The 19,593-nt window shown below is 40.0% G+C and overlaps 1 protein-coding gene across 1 annotated transcript; it reads left to right on the forward strand.

The window, feature by feature from the left end:
- Positions 1-3,090: 3,090 nt before the first annotated feature.
- Positions 3,091-14,511, forward strand: TLCD3A (TLC domain containing 3A). Its single transcript, XM_053454853.1, has 5 exons — positions 3,091-3,256; positions 8,531-8,614; positions 9,765-9,981; positions 10,256-10,351; positions 13,900-14,511. Exons 1-5 carry the CDS (start codon positions 3,135-3,137, stop codon positions 14,167-14,169), a joined length of 789 nt encoding a protein of 262 aa, XP_053310828.1. The 5' UTR covers positions 3,091-3,134; the 3' UTR covers positions 14,170-14,511.
- Positions 14,512-19,593: the final 5,082 nt, after the last annotated feature.

Raw genomic sequence — 19,593 nt, forward strand, 5'->3', positions numbered from 1 at the left:
TTCAGATCCCCCGCAGCGCTGCAGAGGACCTGGATCCTCCTCTCTGGTAACCTACGCTACTGCCGGCTTCTATGACAGAGTGCCCAGCGTCACATGACCTTCTGGTGCTCCCTGTCTGTCCTGATCCTGCCCCTGCATCGCTACTTTATGATCCGGAACCCATTGCAGCTAAAGTAAGTTGGTATGTGTGTGCATGTTAGTGTTGAGTGCCTGGTTGTGTTGGTGTGAGTGGGTGTGTTAGTGTGAGTCTCTAGATGAGTGTCCAGGTGTGTCTTCTAGGGTACGTGTTTGTCTACATATAGTAGTGTGTGTGTGGGGGGGGTATATTTGTGTGCCTATGTGTGTTAGTGTGCAATGTGACAAACTGAGTCTTGAAGGAGTAAATATATTGCCTGTGTTTTTATGGTAAGCTATCCATTGAATGGCTTAGGATAACAGGGCCTAGAGTACAAAGACGACTGGAGTGTTATATAAGGTTTTTATGCCTTTTAAACTAAAATCCTCGAAAGCAAAATTTTAACAAATGTACCGCATTTTTAAAATGTTTAACTGATTTTAGCCATTTTTGGCGATGGTGACAAAGTTGTATATTTCATCACTTATTATCATGTTTATTACTCACAGGCATATCACTTTAGCGTTTGCAAACATTTTTAAATCATGGCATCATTATTTGCAAAATGCTTAGCTTTACAGTATGCTTATTCCTATTTTGGTTTGGAGTCTTTATAAAGTGAATAGTCATTCTACAATGAACACGTGGTTAATACATTTTTAAACAAGGCAAACTATTAAGGATGGTGCCCTCAACTGATCCAGTTGGGTTTGAAAATGTCCACCATGAAACACATTTGTGCTGATCCCTGGTTTTATTGTCAGATTTGTCAGGTAAAGTTTGGTGTAGTTATGTGTTTACTAGGTTTTGTGATGAGTAATCAATTGCTGGGTAATAGTTGTTCTTCAGAGGCATTTTAGGCATGCATGGTTAATCAGTGCAAGGAAGGTTATGGAAACCGATCATGCTCAGACAAGCTAAAAAGCTATGTTAATGTAACGCGATTGGCGGCACAAAGATAAATGAGCTGCTATAATTGAATTGACTTGTTGTGGTGTTACTTCATTGAATTGTACACCAATATAACACAGGACACGTATAACATATCATTTCCATTATAAATGCATACCCCCCCACCATTTCAGGTGTCCAATTAAGGGCCAACTAGTAAAAGGTTTAGGGTGGTAGGCAGTGTTCCCTCTAAGCTGTGCGCTTGCGCGTGCGCACATAGCATTTTTAGAGAGTGCACATGTCCAAAAATTGTGCGCACAACAGTGTTTCCCAATAAAAAATATATATATTATTTTCTTTTGATACTTTATGCGGCGTGGATATTGCGCGCACAACATTTTGGCTCTGGGAAAATTTTTGCACAAGAGAAATTTTCTGCGCACGCCACCTAAGAAAAATTAGATGGAACATTGGTGGTAGGTCTGGGGGCAGATGGACCTATTAAATGATCAGGCTCCCCAGGGCACTGCTGCTCAATGGGACAGTCACAGGATCTCTGATCTCTCCTTATGCACCATTTACACTATGAAGGACTATGCTACATGTGTATCTCCATTCACTATTATTAAATTACAATTCTTTATAAAGCGCCAGCAGATTGCCTTCTACCTATCATCTCTGTTGGTGATCCAAAAGAAGGCAAAAAACCCTAATTCAGCTATTCAGAGGGAAAATTCCTTCTGGACTCTGAAAGGCAATCAGACTTCTCCTTGGATGAAGACGCTTTAACATATTAAAGTTTATTCTATTATTTATAGTCCTGTACATTATGCTTTTCTAAAAAAATATCCATATCATTTATGAAGACGTCCATTGTATTTGATAGCACTACCTCTCTTGGCACTGAATTCCATACCTTTATTTCCTTTACTGTAAAGAATCCCTTCCTTTGTTGTGTATGAGATCTCCGCTCTTCCAGTCTCGAGGGTGACCTCTTGTTCTTCGTACATTTCCATTCACGGGAGAGGTCTTTAAATTGGCCCTGCACATACTTACACAATTCATTATATCCCATGTAAGATGCCATTTTTCTAGCATATATATAAATGTCTCTCTTCATAACTAGTATCTTCCAATCCCCTAGTTCCACAATGTCCTTTTTAAGATGTTAACCTCCTTCTGTGAATCAATACCCCATTTTATACAGTACATGACGATATTTTATTGGCCTTTGCAGCTGCTGACTGGCATTGCACACTGTTGCCAAGTCTGTTGTCTACAATTATTACTAAATCCTTCTAATTGGTTGTTTCTTTCAGGGATAAACCATTTAAAATACACGCTGAGTTCTGACAGTTATGACAGTTCAACACTGCAATAAGGGTTTAAGTTTATTTCTGTACTGCAAGATTTATTTAATAAAGCTCGAAGTAAAACGAGTTATATTTTCATATTAACATGAATTAAAGCATGAAGAAATAGACGAGTGACGCAAGTATAAAGTATCATTCTGTAGCTACATTGATACATTCATGGCTACTTTTCCATTGACCCGTCACTGACTACCCTGCTTGAAAATATAGTAACATATTACATGGGTGTGGCTGGCATGCTAGCGCTTAAGCCATAAGCCTATTAGGGCTACGATAATCAGAGTGGGAGATGAGAAAGGAAAAAGATAATTGACTTCTAATATTTATAACAGAAAAAACAAAGCACTTGCGGAGCGTTTGCCGATCAAAGTCAGCATCAGTGGCAGGAAAGCACTCCTGTCTGCGCTTCTTTACATTTTAGCCTTAGCTTTCCTTAGCTTACAGAAACTCACTGCTGTTACATCTTGAGCGATGCTGCGAACGTCCAGCCCCAGAGCTTGCCATTGGCTTTGACGGATGACATGACATCACCGGTCCCTTGCTGGCAGCATCCTTCACTAGGCGATAACTTAGAGGCGGTGACGCCCACCAGGGGGCGTGGTCAGCGTGCAGCCTCCGGTTCTACAGCGGTGTGGGCGGGGAGTGCCACACCGATGGGCGTGTCCAAGCGGGCGGTGACGTTGGGTGTGGGTGTGGCCGGGCGCTGGCAGCTAGTCCGCTCGGCTCTTGCCGGAGTTGCTGTGGCTGCGGGCGCGATGTGGCACGTCCTGGTTGCCGGATCGCTCTTCTTCCCTGGGCTCTACGTCCTGTGCAGCCGCTGCGCTCGCCGGGCCCGCCCGGAATGGACCGAGGCGGAGTGCTCGCTCATCAGCGCCAGGTAACACATGTAGGATGGGATGTAGGCATCTGGAGAGGTTGTGTGCATGTATGCACTGGGCACATAGCACTGATGCTGGGCCCAGCGGGGAAGCACAGGTTGCTGGACATATGTATCAACAGTGTGCTGTGCGGTGTACTCAGCTGGCATCTCCGTATGGAGGAGGGCATCTATGTATCACTATCTCTCTCACACTCTCTCACTCACTCACTCTCTGTGACACACGTGTAGCAGTGCCAGACCTGGCTTGTGTGACACGGCTCTGAATATTATTACATTATTACTAGATTATTTATTGAGCGTTAATTAATAGATTGCAGCGCTGTACAATATAAAGATGGGGTGGTTAACATAACAAATATACATTCACACACCAGGCTTATGAGCTTACAATCTAAACAATCATATCCTTGAGAAATACCAGTGTGGGTGCCTTACTTGTGACAAAGTTAATACCAGCATTCATGCTGCACCCACCAATTATAGCCTGACACGGGTATGTTCCAACTGCACATCACGCACACGCTTGTTGTGTTTGGCATTCATGCAGGTGTGTAAGAATACACGCTTGGGAGTCACACACAAGGCAGTGTTGGAATGTCACATGTAACATATGTTAAAACTTGCCCTTATGTCATTCACCCATCAGCGGTGACTTGACATTTGTCACGCGTGCCATAATGCAACGTTCATCCCGAACACATTGCACATAATGAAAATCATGCCACGCACATGGCTGCATTTATCATGATGAGCGTCTTGCCCTGTCTGGCAGTCATGGGAGTTATGAATATCAGATGCAATGCTCATCCGGATTAATACATTCATGTGCGTGACGTGCTGGCCGTGTTGATGTGATTTTGTTAAATACACTGTGGGTTATGTACAAAAAGTCATTCTGGCACAATCTGTAAAGTTGTCTTATCACCCCGAATGAATGAATGGTTGCTGCGGTGATAAGACTCCATGCTTAAGTACATTTACTGCTTTGGTAAATAGCTTCTGATGTCCTTGTTAAGTTAAATTTCACCTTCAAGTGTGGCCCCTGTGGTGACTTTTAAAGACCCAGACATTCTATTGTTTGCGACAATGCAGTAGGACAAAGGCTTGGTATTTGTAACTAGCATTATGAAATAATACAAAAGCTACGCTATAAATACTGTTTTCCGTTATGGTTTTAAGACTAACATGAGTTCTAGACTATTACCAAATAAAAACATAGTATGACTTCCCTGTTCTGATGTCATGACTGTGGGCTAGTTAAGAGTTAATATAGCCATTATAGTGTTATACAGCACGTGGAGGTAATATTTACTAAATATATTCTATACATCGCCCAGGCACACATATAATAATGTACAACATTGGAAACTATAGGGGCGTAACTAGTGATTCTGGTGCAAAGTTTGAAAAGCCCGACGCGTTTTGCCTTGCAGTGTAACCAATTGAAAGCCTCTGCTTACTGAATTGATATGCTGTCCCTGAAAGTTTGGACCTGAATCAGTTATAAATAATATTCCATGTCCTTGTATTTACCTAAAAAATTGTAAGTGTGCAAAATAAACAAAATTACAAATATATATATATATAATCAGATAAAAATACAATAGTATAATATATTATAGACTTGATTATTTGCGACCCCTCCTTGAGGACATCCTCTTCTGATATGGTCCCATATCTGAGGTGTAATAATGGATAATAACGATAGTATTTTGATCGGTTAAGCATGTAAGTGTGCCTGTCGTGTCTGATGACAGGTCACCCCAGATGACATGAACGTGTGGGCTTTTTATCAGGCTTTCCATGGCCGGGAGCTTGGCCGCCTCTTGCTTAAGTGACTTTGTGCCACCGTGTGAAATTCCACAGCAGCGAACCCGTGGAGAGCTTCAGTCTTTAAATGAAAACTCGCGTTGTACTTGGAGCGAGAGAGACAGCTTTCTGTTGGCAATCCACTAAATGAAGTTGTCTGGTTCATATAATACACAGAAAGAGGTCCAATTGATGTGTAACTAACACAAGCTTTTAGCTCCAAACACAATTGTAAACGTGTTGCTTTTTGGAGGTGTTCGGTTCATTTGAGAAGCCAGTGTCCTTTACAGTTGGTGAAGCGTGAAGCTCTGCTTGGTTGCAGGATGTCCACGTGAAGAGACTATACAGTATCCCAAACAGCTTTACCAACAACAAATCCATTTTACACGTTTAAATACTTTAATAAGCATTATTCAACCTGATACAAAAATTAATAAAAATACATTTCCTTTAGGAGAAGCTGCAGCTCCAGATCTGTAGTGCAACACCCCCTATTGTATCATTGGCTGCTTAATGAAAAATGTTAATATATATATATACATATATATATATATATATATATACCGTATTTGCTCGATTATAAGAAGAGGTTTTTTCCAGCAAATGCACTGAAAAATACCCCTCGTCTTATAATCGGGGTTGTCTTATAATCAGACCTCAAATAGGTCTGACTATGAGACGACTAAGATCCAGATCCCCCGCAGCTGCAGGGGACCTGGATCCTCCTGTCTCCCCCCCCCCCGCCCCACTTAACGGTGCTTCTGAGTGAATTCTCTCTGACAGTCGGGGAAGGTCTGCGCGATGGACGCAGACAACCCCCGCTGCTAGCCACACCTCCTTCCGGCTGCTGCGTAAATTGTCTACGCTGCCCCGGCTGCATGACAGGGGAGTCAGAAGCACCGGTAAGTTTGGGGGGGGCAGGGGAGTGTTAAATGGGGGGCATAAGGCATTTCTTTAGGCAGAGTGTTCTATGAAATGCCTTTTAACCCCCTTAATGCCACTCTGCCTCCAGAAATGCATTTTTAATGCTCTATACGCCACTCTGCCTCCTGAAATACCTTAAACCTCCCTATATGCCACTCTGCCCCATAATATGCCTTTTAACCCCCTTAATGCCAGAGTGGCATATAGGGTTAAAAGGCAAATCATGGGGCACAGTGGCACATAGGGTTAAAAGGCATATCACGGGGCACAGTGGCATTTAGAGGGTTAAAAGGCATATCATGGGGCATAGTGGCATATAGGGGGTATAAGGCATTTCTGGGCCAGATGTGCATAACTGGGGGGGCAGGTTGGAAAATAGAAGGAAATAAAACCAAAATATTTTTCTCAATCATAGCTTTTATTAAAAAAAATAGTTTAGATGAATTAACATTTACTGGTAAAACTTTTTTCCTATAGGGTCGTCTTATATTCAGGCTTTTTCTTTTTTTCCTAAATCAATATTCAGATTTGGGGGGTTGTCTTATAATCAGGGTCGTCTTATAATCGAGCAAATACGGTGTATATATATATATATATATATATATATATATATAATATATATATATATATATAATATATATATATATTATATATTGTGGTAGAATAGAGAAGGGTTTATTTTTTCTCACTCTTGTATTTATAATACCGTATTTGCAGCCAGGACAAATATGCTCCTGCTGCGACCAAATGTCCTGCTAGAATCCCTTTTAAACAATACTAACAAATATAAACATTATTGTTTGATTACATGTGAATTTTCCTGTTTTATTAAACTTTGTTTTTATAAAACTAGTTTGACTCTGTAAGTGTAAATAATAGACGATGGGCTTTATTTGTTACAAAAACTGAATTACTTGGCCGGCCGATAAATTCTCTGATCTTGAAATCTTTTTTTTTTGTCGCCTAACGTGATAAAGAAGCCATTCCGGAGATCACATGTAGCTGACGCAGCTACCAAACCATACTAACCTAATCTAGATTAAATGTCTTATTCTTAACCGTCAGTTCCTAAGCAAACTGTAAGTCTCCCTTACAGCGGTTTAGATAGGGCTTTAATCTATGCGGTTACTCATGGCTGGCACAGAATTATCAGAGTCATAGTTCACTAATAATTGCCAACCCGACACAGACCATCCTAATTCATTTGTCTACAGTCTACCATAGTATGTTGTTAGAACACGACAAGAGCTTTTTTGTGTATATATATATATATATATATATATATATATATATATATATATAGTAGGGCTGCAACAACTAATCAATAAAATCAATAATAATCGATAATGAAAATTGTTGTCAATTATATTTATTATCGGATAGTTGAATCAATTTATTCAAATGTAAGATGTGTTTTTTTTCAGATAACATGCTCTGAAAAGTACCCCTCCAAGATGGAGGGGGGGATTGGCATATCTTGGGGCACAGTGGCATATAGGGGGTATAAGGCATATCAGGGGGCGAGTGGCAAGCCTGGGGTTAGATGTGCATAATTGGGGTGGCAGGTTGGCAAATAAAGGGAAATAAAAACAAGAAATGCATTTTTCTCAATTATAGTTTTTATTAAATATGAAAAAATAGTTTACATGTGAATTAATATTTACTAGTAAAACTTTTTTAGGTATCAAAACCTAGTTTGATAAATATTGTGTTTGGATTCTTGTACCTTTAAAATATAGCTTGTATTATTTTGTCAGTAAAATAGGAAGGTGAATAGAGAAATGCCATTGTGATAGAGATAAAAGCGTTGTGTGAGTACAATGACACGTTAATGTAAATTTTATGTAAAGTTTTTTTACCTGAATAATCAAAAAATTAAATTAATTTAATTTAAAAATAATCGGCCAACTAATCGATTATGAAAATCGTCATTACTTTCAGCCCTAATATATAGTCTGTTTGACCCATTATTCCTGTGTCTCAGTGAGTAATGGGAAACCCAGCACTTGAATCAGTACTCCTTGATCCGTATCACTTCATTTATGTTGGGACTATTGTTACAGTGATGATAAGAGGTACAACGGGTGCATTTATTCTAAGGTCAAGTTGTAAGCAAACATTGAATAGTACTTGAAATGTTTTAATAGACTCCCAGAGGACAAGTAGTAATGAGCAAAAAACCAATTATAAAGAGTTTGTTCTATAGACTTTCTGCCACTCATGATCTATTGTTATTATGTATTGTTTTATATAGCACCATCCTATTCTGTACTGCTGTACAATGGGTAGACATAACAAGTAGTAAATAACTTCACATTACTGTCTCTGTGGAAGTATCTGATGAGGTATTTCAGGTTTAAGTGATTGGGTATTATATCAAGTCATTGATGACCCGCTTGTCGGCTTTTGGTGAACCACAGCTTCCACAGTAAACTTTAAGCCAATGACATGTAGTTCTTTACTGTTAGCTATTTCTGTGTAGTAACATCGCATCTTCCTATGCTGTACAGTTTCTTAACAACATGCTTATTTTTTCAGGATAGTCTCCTCAATACAAGGCATCTTAGCTGCTTCATCTGGGTTTATTATAATCACATCTTGTAAGGATGTGAAGTTCGAAAGGTGAGTTTAACGAACCATTACCTGGCATGTGTGTGCTTGCTGTATACCCAACAAATTTTAACCTAGAAACTGTCATTAAAACAAAAGTTATAACTTTCAAAGTAAAGATACCACCCCAATAAAATGTTGATTCTATCTAATGTGACATGACACCATTAACCTCCCAATTTCTTTAAACAGCCTGCCTGTGACATTTCTGCCCGGAAACAGCCTGCCTGTGTCATATCTGCCCCTAAGCAGCCTGCCTGTACCATCTCTCCCTCTTAAACTGCATGCCTGTGCCACCTCTGCCCCTGAAACAGCTTGTCTGTGCAATCTGTGCCCCTTAAACTGCCTGCCTGTGCAATCTGTGCCCCTTAAACTGCCTGCCTGTGCAACCGCTGCCCCTGGTACTGCCTGCCTGTGTCACCTCTGCCCCTTAACAGCTTGCCTGTCCCATTTCTGCCCATTTCTGCAGATCTCACTGGTCCAGAGGCTGGCCGGCAAAAACACTGGGTCTTCGTTGATGTCTATGCAGCCAGACGGTCGCCCGCACACTGTGTGAGGAATCTCTGTTTTCCCGCACAGGGGAAGCAGGAAGCTGTGCGGGAACAGAGAGTTTACTCTCACAGCGTGCAAACTCCACTGCAGTCAGCTTCGGTCCTGCTTTAGGCGGGCGGCTGTTGGGACGCATAGGCATCTGTGTGACCCCAGTGCACACTGGGAACCACTTAATACCACATGTCTATGTTTCATTATTTTTAAAGGAGACAGAATCCCCACACGTCTGCTTGGCTCCCTAACTCATTCTACACATATGTGTCTGGCTTAGAACAGTTTTGCCCATATGGATTTGCTTCATTCACTGTTTGACGCTGAACCCATTAGGCAGTGCTATAAAAATAAATATGGGTCAAGAATGTGGAGACTTGTTTATCATTTTACATGTCTGAAAATTGTGGAAACATACGTTGCTAAGTATATTATTATATATTTTTTATTATCACTTGTGTCTGTTTTGTGCAACACTTTATTACATATATTTATCATTATAAGAGTGTCTACGTCATTCCTAACATAGCAGTGTGATGCGATGTCTCCAACAGCATGAGCTTAACTCAGCTAATGAGCAGTGAATATGAAAATACTAATGCGGCATCTCTCTCCACAGGCACTGGCTTGCCACATGGTACATATGGTTCATTATCCCATATATGGTATATGACACATATGTCATGTATGTGCGGCACTGGTACAAATGTCGGGAGCAGCGGATCTTAAATGGGAAAGAACACTTTTCTAGAGCAATGAACAGTTTTATACAGAAGGATTTTCTCATGCTGGTCCATCATACTGTGATTCTTACTATTCTTGTGCCTATCGGGCTGGTAAGATTTGCTTTCCAAAAACTCGGTTGTGTTGGTTCTTTATTTAGGATACAGTGGTTAAATAAGATATTTCAACTGTATCAAGGAATTTAGAAATAATAAAGAGGGTGGAATTTTAGTTAAATGCCATGGACAATAGAAAGGCTAAGGGATATTAGGGTTAACATTAGGAATTAAGGGACACAATTGACATAATTAACCTTTTTCTCAAGTTTCCAATATTTAGCAGAATAAATATGCCAATCTAAGTATTTTTTTAACTTTTATTTTGCAGTTTTTAAGACAAGATAAAGGAGATTTCTTTGTGGGTTGCCTGTTTATAGCAGAAATGAGTACTCCATTTGTGTCGCTTGGTAAAGTTCTAATACAGGTATGTTTTTGTGAGAATCAGGATCATAAATGTTCATTTGGATTTTTTTAGCTAACTCTGATTCATTGTCCTTTAAAAATGATATATTTCTAGATTTATTTGGATTATTTTGAAACAATAAAGTTTAACGCACCAACTTAACTTGCATCATTTTGCCAATTCTGGCAAACTTGCCGTCGTAAAAGTTAAGTCTGACAGAGTAGAGAATGAATCCCATAATGGCACCCGTAACAGGGTGACCTTATTTCACTTTTAATCAGGGCCAAATTATGAAGAGTGCGACTGATGTGCCTTAACTCAGATGGGTTAGGAAAGCTTTTCAGGGGACGCTGGCCATATCAGCCTTTTAAAATCGCACATGCCCCAAGCGCATTGACCCTCTGCAGTGGCATTAGACAATGAGTGTAGCAGAACCCGGCTTGTTCCACCAGCATGTACACCTGTTATGCAGTCTGGGGTGTCAACATCAGCAAAGGGAAGGCATTTATCTGTACTACATAATGTTCCCTATTAAAGCACAATCAGTGATGCTGGAGGCAATGTCTTAAGTTAAATACAAATGACTGTTTATAAAACTTTATTATATATTTATTTTCACCATCCCTCTATTATTATTATTATCTTTTATTTAAATAGCGTCAACAGTTTACGCAGCGCTTAATACAATACATATATTCAAGGGGTATGACAAGACGAGAATTGACAGACTAAGACAAACCGATACATTAGGTGGAGAGAGCCCTGTGCACAAGCTATTGTAATAGCACTATGGAATCTGTTGATGCTCTATAAATAAAATGTAATAATAACATCATTATCTCAGGGATGTACTCCCTGAGCATTAGGGGGAGCCAGTTGATTTTATTATCCTGTGCCCTACTGCACAGAGGATGGGAGAAAGAGAGGGGCAACATCACAGTTAATAGTGGTCCTGGAGTTTTATTTTTGTTTCATTTATTATGGCTGCGCACGGGAGGGAGGGTGGACTCACAAGTCACCTTGCAACCCCTGGGATAAGGTGAGACTTATGAATTGGAATGAAGGTTAATGAATCTGCAAGTTGCTTCCTTTTTCCCAAACGGCATCAACTTGACACCTATAGTCGAGTCTTTGCTAGTTGCAAATGTTTTCTTGTGTGTGTGTGAATGTAAATACGAGTTGGCTTTAGTGAATTTTTAAGTTGCCCTTAAGTTGCAGTTTAGTGTTTTCTTCGCTGTCATGGCATTTTAGCAAACCTGATCAAAACTTCTTTCTTACTTGTCTAGCAGATGCCCATCCAGGCTATACTCAGAGATCATCTCTATAGTTTGTCATTAGCCACAATGAAAACCAGAAGTGTTTTCTGAACATGAAGCAAGCTCAGTGGTTGAAGGGAGAGAACGCAACCTGAGTGTTTGCTGTTCTATTATAAAAGCAATTTGGACTGAAATGTTTTATTCACATCAAAACATTAGAATATCAAAAGAAAAACATTTTCAATATAAGATAATATTTACATATATTAGTAAGTACCGTGACACAGCGCTAGCTCCGATTTTATGTTCAACTCCGTAATGGCAGAATAAAATTATATTTCCAGGCAAAGCTTATCAAATATGGGTTGGCATTTTAAAAATGGACCTGCGGTGGTGCTTTAAAAACCAGCAGGCATCTACGCATGCTTTAGCACAGGCTTTTACATGTTTCCAATTCATTCGGCCCCTAGTAGGGTGTCCATGCTATCAATTTTTTTACAATGATACATTTCAGATGTTACTGACATCAAAGTAAATGATTTCATTTTCTGAGTGTGTACATAGGAAAATATGTTACTTGTTAAAAAAAGAATAAATAAATGTAATGACCGCTCCTTTAAAACACACCCGTTCTCACAACAGAGTGAAGATTCTGTGTGCTTCTTAAATCAACTCGTTCAAACATAAATGTTGACATTAATTCTCTTGTTTATAACCTCCGCAGTCTCCTGACTGGTATTAAACCTCAGGATTATTTGAGTAAACATTACGGAATGTTACGGAATTGTTTATCGTAGATGATACAGAATTGGCTACTATTATAATGAAAGAAAAAAAAAAAGAAAACTTGTTTTGAGGTGATGGGGACGGGGGGGGTGTTGCTTTCATATTAAGGGCCCAGTTGAGCCTGTTTTTGTTTTTGTTTTAATTTCCATTGAAATATAAACACAACTTACATTGTTTCTTCATTCATTCTTTGCCAATATATGATTTTGCTGACATATCTGCGGACTACTCCCTTGCACACTGGGGAGTACACCCCTGAGTACTGCTGAGTACCATGCGGAGTACCACACGAGTACTGTGGTGTATATCACCGAGTACTGCGGAGTAGCATGTCGAGTACTGCGGAGTAGAGGACTGCATTGGGATGCGGGTCCCGACAAAAAATTTGCGGTTGCGAGCTGTTAGACACTGTACCTGCGGGCCCCGGTAATCCCGAGCAGTCCCGCAAGGCTGCCGTCGTGTTGCTCCCTCACAGTGTCTCTTCTCTTGCTCTGCTCAGGAACACAGCAGAGTCACATGATGTGACGTCACTTCCCGTGCCTCCGCTGTGTTCCTGGGCGGAACAAGAGAAGAGACGCTGTGAGGGAGCAACACGAAGGCAGCCTTGTGGGACTGCGCAGGAAATCTGCAGTTCAGGTAAGGAGGTGGGCGTGATTGACCACATATGTGGCGGGAGCGGGCGGGTTTGGACACACATGTTGCGGGAGTGGGTGGGATTGGGCACACACGTTGCGGGAGTGGAACACCCACATTGTGGGAACGAGCGGGATTGGACAAAAAAATCAGCGGGAGCGGGATTACAAAAGCAGCCCCACGAAGGGCTCTACTGCGGAGTATATCGCTGAACTGAGCTTCCTCCAGGAAAAGGTGTAGGCTGAGCTGTCTTTACTACAGAACAAAGGGGGCAGCTCTCCAGGACCCAAACACCCCAGGGCCCTAGACACAGTATCCCATTGTTTGGACCTGGCTGACCTGTATGTGTCAGTGTGTGACCTAGGAGCCACTTCCTGTCAATGTGAGTAGGAAGTGATTCCTGGAGTGGGGTGCCTGGGCAAGAGCTGAGTACAGGCAGCATACTTATAAATGTGCCTGATACAGTTTAGAGCCGGTGTTAGTGATGATCATGTCAATACTGTTTAGGATGGTCACGGCAACAGAAAAAAAAAAAAACAATTGAAAGCTGTAACATTTTTTCTGCAGTGATGTGTGTCTTTTAATATTTATGATTATATAAATGCATAACATAAATGTCTGAGATTTAAAGACAGCCTTCCGTGTATATATAATGTACATGGGGTTTAAGAAGCCCTCTAGACTGAATTAATTTACTAAATTGGAGAATTAATGGAGTATTATTTTATCGCCACATTTCTGTACAAAATATATAACAATAATAGCCTGTATGTAGAAGTGACTTACTTTATTAGCATGAAAATGTGCAACATGGACTTCTCGCATATCAGTAAATGCCTGTTTTTGGTAAGTTTTAAGTGTTCCTCTGCTAATTATTTCCTTCTTTTTTTACAGCTGAATTTGCAAAACTCCCTCTTGCATAAAGTGAACGGTGCATTTGTGCTCCTCACCTTCTTCATGTGCCGCATCCTCCTTTTCCCATTCATGTACAGCGCTTATGGAAAGCAGTACGGGATCCCGCTCTACAAAGTGCCTTTAAACATCCCCGTGCACTGCAATGTTATTAATGCCACTATGCTGGCGCCACAGATATACTGGTTCTGGCTCATATGCAGGAAAGCCTTAAGACTTTATACAAATTCTCCACTGAGAAAAGACAGATAACGCTCCTTGTTTTGGGAGATGAAACTCTTGGGTTGTGGAACACGGGCCTAGCACATCCGTTTGGGTTGACAATTCCTACTTACAGGAGACTGGGTCTAGTAAAAGTAACAGCGAGAGGACTAGTGGAGTGAATATAATAGTATACATCTACCAGCATCATAAATATATATTTTTTAATACATTTGCTCCAGAGTAACGTTTTAGAGATACATTATGTGTTTTGTATTTACAAATTTCCTGAATTTATCTATTAGTTTTGTAATACACGTTTCATAAGAAACAGGATTCCACTTAAAGGAAAGCCATATCCCACCAGTCATGTGCTTGGTGTCCATCTAGATTAAGTTTGCTATTCCAGTTAAACTGGATTCAGTATTGGACCCTACTCTGCCACTCTCTGCAAACTTGATCTTTTCTCATATTGGGTGTGTTCCTACCCACCCAACTAGACTTGAGTATCAGATGAATTATGCGGTCTGTACAGAAGAGCTGGTGTTTTTTTAAGCAATGATCACAACTGAGAAATGAATCACTCTTTTGGAATGACCTTAATTTTTTTAATAGACATACAACTCATTTTTGATCACCACAAAATGGGTGGTGCCAGAGATTTTAAACTGTTCTATTAATTGAGATCACTCACATGAGGTGTTTAAAAAATAAATGAGATTCCTTCAGACTGTCAGTTCTGCCAATAAATGTCAGAGGAATACCGCAGTATGTGCTCCTCCTGACTCATGAAGAATACAAGCGTGCGAGGCAGAAGCAGGCAGGCTCTCAATACCCTTCAGCTGATGTTGCACCAATGCCCATCTCTAAAGCATCCCATGGTGGTCCTAGATGGGTTGTTTCCCCCATAGAATCAGCCACACATGCATCACCATTATTTTGTGAGTAAAGGTAACCTCAGTATTTTTTATTTAAATGAAATGATTAAGAGTTTAAATCAATGACTTATGTCAGATGTTGAAAATCTAGCATTTCATTAGAAAAAAATTATAAATCATCAACCTTTTCCTCATTGTCTTGGGTCAAGACATAATAATGATTATTGTACCAGTTCTGTCCCAGAAGGAAAAAAACGTTTGGCAAGAAAATTGTGCTAGAAACACTGTCACTGCTATCAGCAAACTAACAAAACAACAACAACAGTTTCATTGACTTTTTCGTATACCGCAATTTTGTATGGATTCATTTGATAAAGTGGAGACAAAGCAAAGCAACCCTAATTTTTTTTTTTAAAGCCATTTTTGTTATTGAGGAATTTTGTGTGAATTTTAACATTGTTTTCTTCTGACCTTGTATCTGCAATCTGTAACACTGAAGGTTACAGTATAAGGGGAAATTCACCGCACCAGAGGAATTTATTTAGTTTCAAGTACAAGAAGTAATACAAGAAGAAACGCACATGATACAAAAATCATTGTATTTTCAAGCCCATGTCTGCAGGGTACATCATGATTTAATTTGAGGTGAAACTCAGTTTTGTTATTCGCAAGGATACAGTTAACTTTATTTCTAATGGGCAGTTATTGATATCCTATTATTATACTGTGATGACCTTACATTTACTGGGATCATGTAAAAAAATGCATCAAGCAGAGCAGCAATTACTTTAATAGAGTTCTGCCGCTGGCATTTTCAATATGCTAACTCAGCAGAAGGAGACATTGCCCAAGATGAAGAACATGGGTTCCATGATAATGCATGAAATCCCTACAGAGGTTATACAGACATCGTAAACTGTTAAACACTGATGAAGAACACGGGTTCCATGATAATGCATGAAATCCCTACAGAGGTTATACAGACATCGTAAACTGTTAAACACTGATGTGCGGAATAGGATGTAGTTTTGACGGGAACTATGGAGAACGTAGGATGAACACACGAATGGATGCGTTAACATCTCTTAAACCAGTAGCGACCAGCATAAAGCTGTTTGTCTCAGGACCCATCTGATCAGTGGAGGTGAAAAATGTTCTCACACAACCAGAGCCTCTATACAAGTCCCCAGCCTTCAAAGGCTCGCAGATGTTTATAGAAGTTGAAGTATAAAAAATGCTGAAGTTGCATGAAGTTGGTTTTTATGTGCAGGCCATACTAAATCGCCTTCTTTGGAACAGTGATTGTAATAATTAGAAATCGATGTCTATTTTCAACCAGTCTGCCATTCCAGAAAATTCTGTCAGGGATAAGAACGCTACAAAGGCAGCTGCACTTTTTTCACGGTAAAAGGAACATCACCTACCTCTGATGCCATGGTTGTTATATATCTTGCAGGACTTCCACAGCCTTCAGCACACCAGCTAAAGTTAAGTCATTTTTGTTAGTTGGATATTGGGGCCCACAGATTGTTAAGGATGTGTAAGCATATGTGAAGGTAAAAGAAACATAAGATCTGGCTGATTTTCATCCTCATTTTGGCAGGGGGCTGGAACTGTAGCAGTTTAATGAGGGAGATGATGTGTATGGTTTGCGGGATCCTTAATAACTTTGCTGTTCAGCTCTGTTGTACTCAGTACAGCGTGAAAAGACAGGTGATGAATGGTTTCTTTAATTGGTGTATTACTCATACAGCACGCAGAACATGCCAGCACAGAAGCTGTATACTTGGGAACTCCTTGGCGCGCGCACACACAGCCGCTTCTTGGATAGGTTGTAACAGAATATTGTTTTCCTTTTTGAGAAGGTGCTTTCGGAGACAAGCGTTTAAGGCAGCTCCATAGTATACACAGAGGCATGCCAGTGTGGTCACTAAACCTCATTCCGTGAATAGCATAATGTTGAATGCTAAAACCATGTTTACTCTTGTGCTGACAAAGTTGTGTTTTAAATAATAGTACTGAACAGGTGACTGTATTTCCGGTAACTGGGCTTTGCACTGGAGGCACATTCATAATGTTTTCATATGTGGATGTGCATATATGTAATTTTTTATTATATATATATATATACACACACACACACACATACATATATGCATTATATACACACACACAGAGGACTATATAGAAGGTAGGGTACACAACAAAATACTTTTGTCAGTTGGGGTGGTGCAGCGTGTGCCCGTTCCATAACTACGGCAGACAATGAGCTGTGAATTCACAAATCATACACCAGAACAAATCAACATCTCACAGATTTTGTTAAAACAGGGGCTGTACTATTGAAAAGCTGTTAAATGTATTGAGAATACATTAAACTATTTGAACTATTGTACCACTAATTACTGTTATTAAAAATGTTTTTACAGCTCTCTTGTACATTTTTCTTCTTGGAAACCAAATCAGTAGAAAAAGTAAAAAATATACAAACTATAATAAATACAAAATGTTAGGGTGCTGCTGAAATGACCATTACATTCACACAATCATATCATATATTTTTGAAAACTAGACACCCCAGGGTATTTCAAATGCTAGTATTTTAACTCTTTCCATGCACTAATTCTACCACCAGTCTTTGGCAAACTTTGTGGTAGTCTTTTTTTTTTCACACACATTTTACTTCAGGTATGAATTAACAGGTCCTTGTATATGTCACTGTGTTCAGCAACATCTCCTGAGTACAGCGATACCCCACATGAATGGTTTGGCCTGGCTGTTTGGGGGGGGGGGGAAGGGCCACATTTGGAGCATGCACATTTTTCAATGTTGAACTTCGACATTTGGTGATCCACAGCCCATGCCCTATTTGGTACATCTTTGAGCCCGGCTATTTCAGTGTGCCCAATAAAACCATATATTTTTGAAAACTAGACACCCCAGGGTATTTCAGATGCTGGTATTTTAACTCTTTGCATGCACACATTTTACCACCAGCATGTTTTCAAAGTTTGCAGTAGTTTTTGTGTGTATTTTTCCCCACACACCTACTTTATGTATGAATTTACAGCTCCTGGTATATGCCACTGTCACACGACACCCCAATATATGTTCAGCAACATCTCCTGAGTACAGTGATACACCACGTGCATGGGAACTAAAAGGCCACATTTGGGACGTGTGCATTTCTCTAATTGGAAATTAGATGTGTGGCCATCCTCCCCCCGTGTTAATTGGGACATTATTGAACCCGGCCAATTCAGTTTGCCCCATTAAATCATATATTTTTTGAAAGTAGACACCCCATGGGCATTTAATATGCCAGTATTTTAACTCTTTCCATGCGAGAATTGTTTTAAGCTAATGTGCTAATTTTAGGACTTGCTCACAAAAATATTTTTTTTAAATATATATTTTATTATTTTTTTACATTTTTGGGGAAATTATTTTTACATTTTACTGTTTTTTTTTTTACTATTTTTTTTCTTATTATTATTTTTTAATTTATTTTTACTAATCAGACTGATTAGAAAGCTGGGCTCCATTGACTTGCATGGTTGAATGCAGTACCGTATTCAACCTGCAAGTGGAGCCAGAGTTGTCTAGAGGGTCTGGAGACCCTCTGGTAAATTTTTCCAGCTTTGTTTTGTTTTGGTTTTTTTTTACAGGGCGAACACTATCTTGCGGCTCAAATCACTCGCAGTGGCAGCCCGTCCTGGGGTGAGTGTTTGGTGTTGCTGAATGCCTCTTGATCAAGGCATTTCAGCAGCACCATTGAAGTTGGGCGTACATACAGTGTATGGCGGCCTCCATGTCAAGGCATTACAGCAACACCGTTTGGGTGCAGAAAGCGAACGTAAATTACTTTCTGCACCCGTTTAAAGTCATGACGGTCCTGGCACATCAATTGTCGTTAACCCTTCGTTGTCAGGTGACGTGCCCAGACCCCCAATTGTCATTAAGGGGTTAAATACTATTCACAGTATGTCTATGCTGGGTGTGTGTTGATTCTTTGTTGCTGTGTCTCCCCCCGACATGCTTAATATATTGACCATGTAGATTTATGGCTTGCCCTGTTTGTATCCAAACACTTATTCTTACAGGTATAACATGATAAATGTAGCTTTGCATCTGTCACTACAGCAGCCAAAGAAACAAAATTAATGGTGAAATTAAAGGGGGGGAGGGAATAAATATGCTCTTTGAACATAAGTGCTGTATACAGTTGGCATTAAAGAACACCTAAGTTTTGCTTAAACTTCATTTATGTTTATTAACCTTGGAGGCTACCAGTTGTGACATTCATGTAGGATTGGTGGTGGAAGGGGGGTATGTTTCTCCTAGATTCCTTTCCTATGTGAAGTAACACCAGAGTCTTCCACCTGCTAGGTGATTAATTTAGGTGAATTAGAGGGCGGATATAAAAGGGAAGCCAGGAGGGCAGATAGGCTTTCTGTGTCCTCAGCCAGAGAGCTGTCTGTGGGAGAGACATGCGAGTAAAGGTTGCTGGACATATATGTTAAGTTGGCAGAGAGAAGCTCTCCAGCTGGTAGTGAGGGACATCCCTTGTATAGTAAGTGCCGGACAGGCAAGTTAT

The sequence above is a fragment of the Spea bombifrons genome, chromosome 2 (genome assembly GCF_027358695.1).
Source record: "Spea bombifrons isolate aSpeBom1 chromosome 2, aSpeBom1.2.pri, whole genome shotgun sequence".
In the NCBI taxonomy this organism is placed as follows: Eukaryota; Metazoa; Chordata; class Amphibia; order Anura; family Pelobatidae; genus Spea; species Spea bombifrons.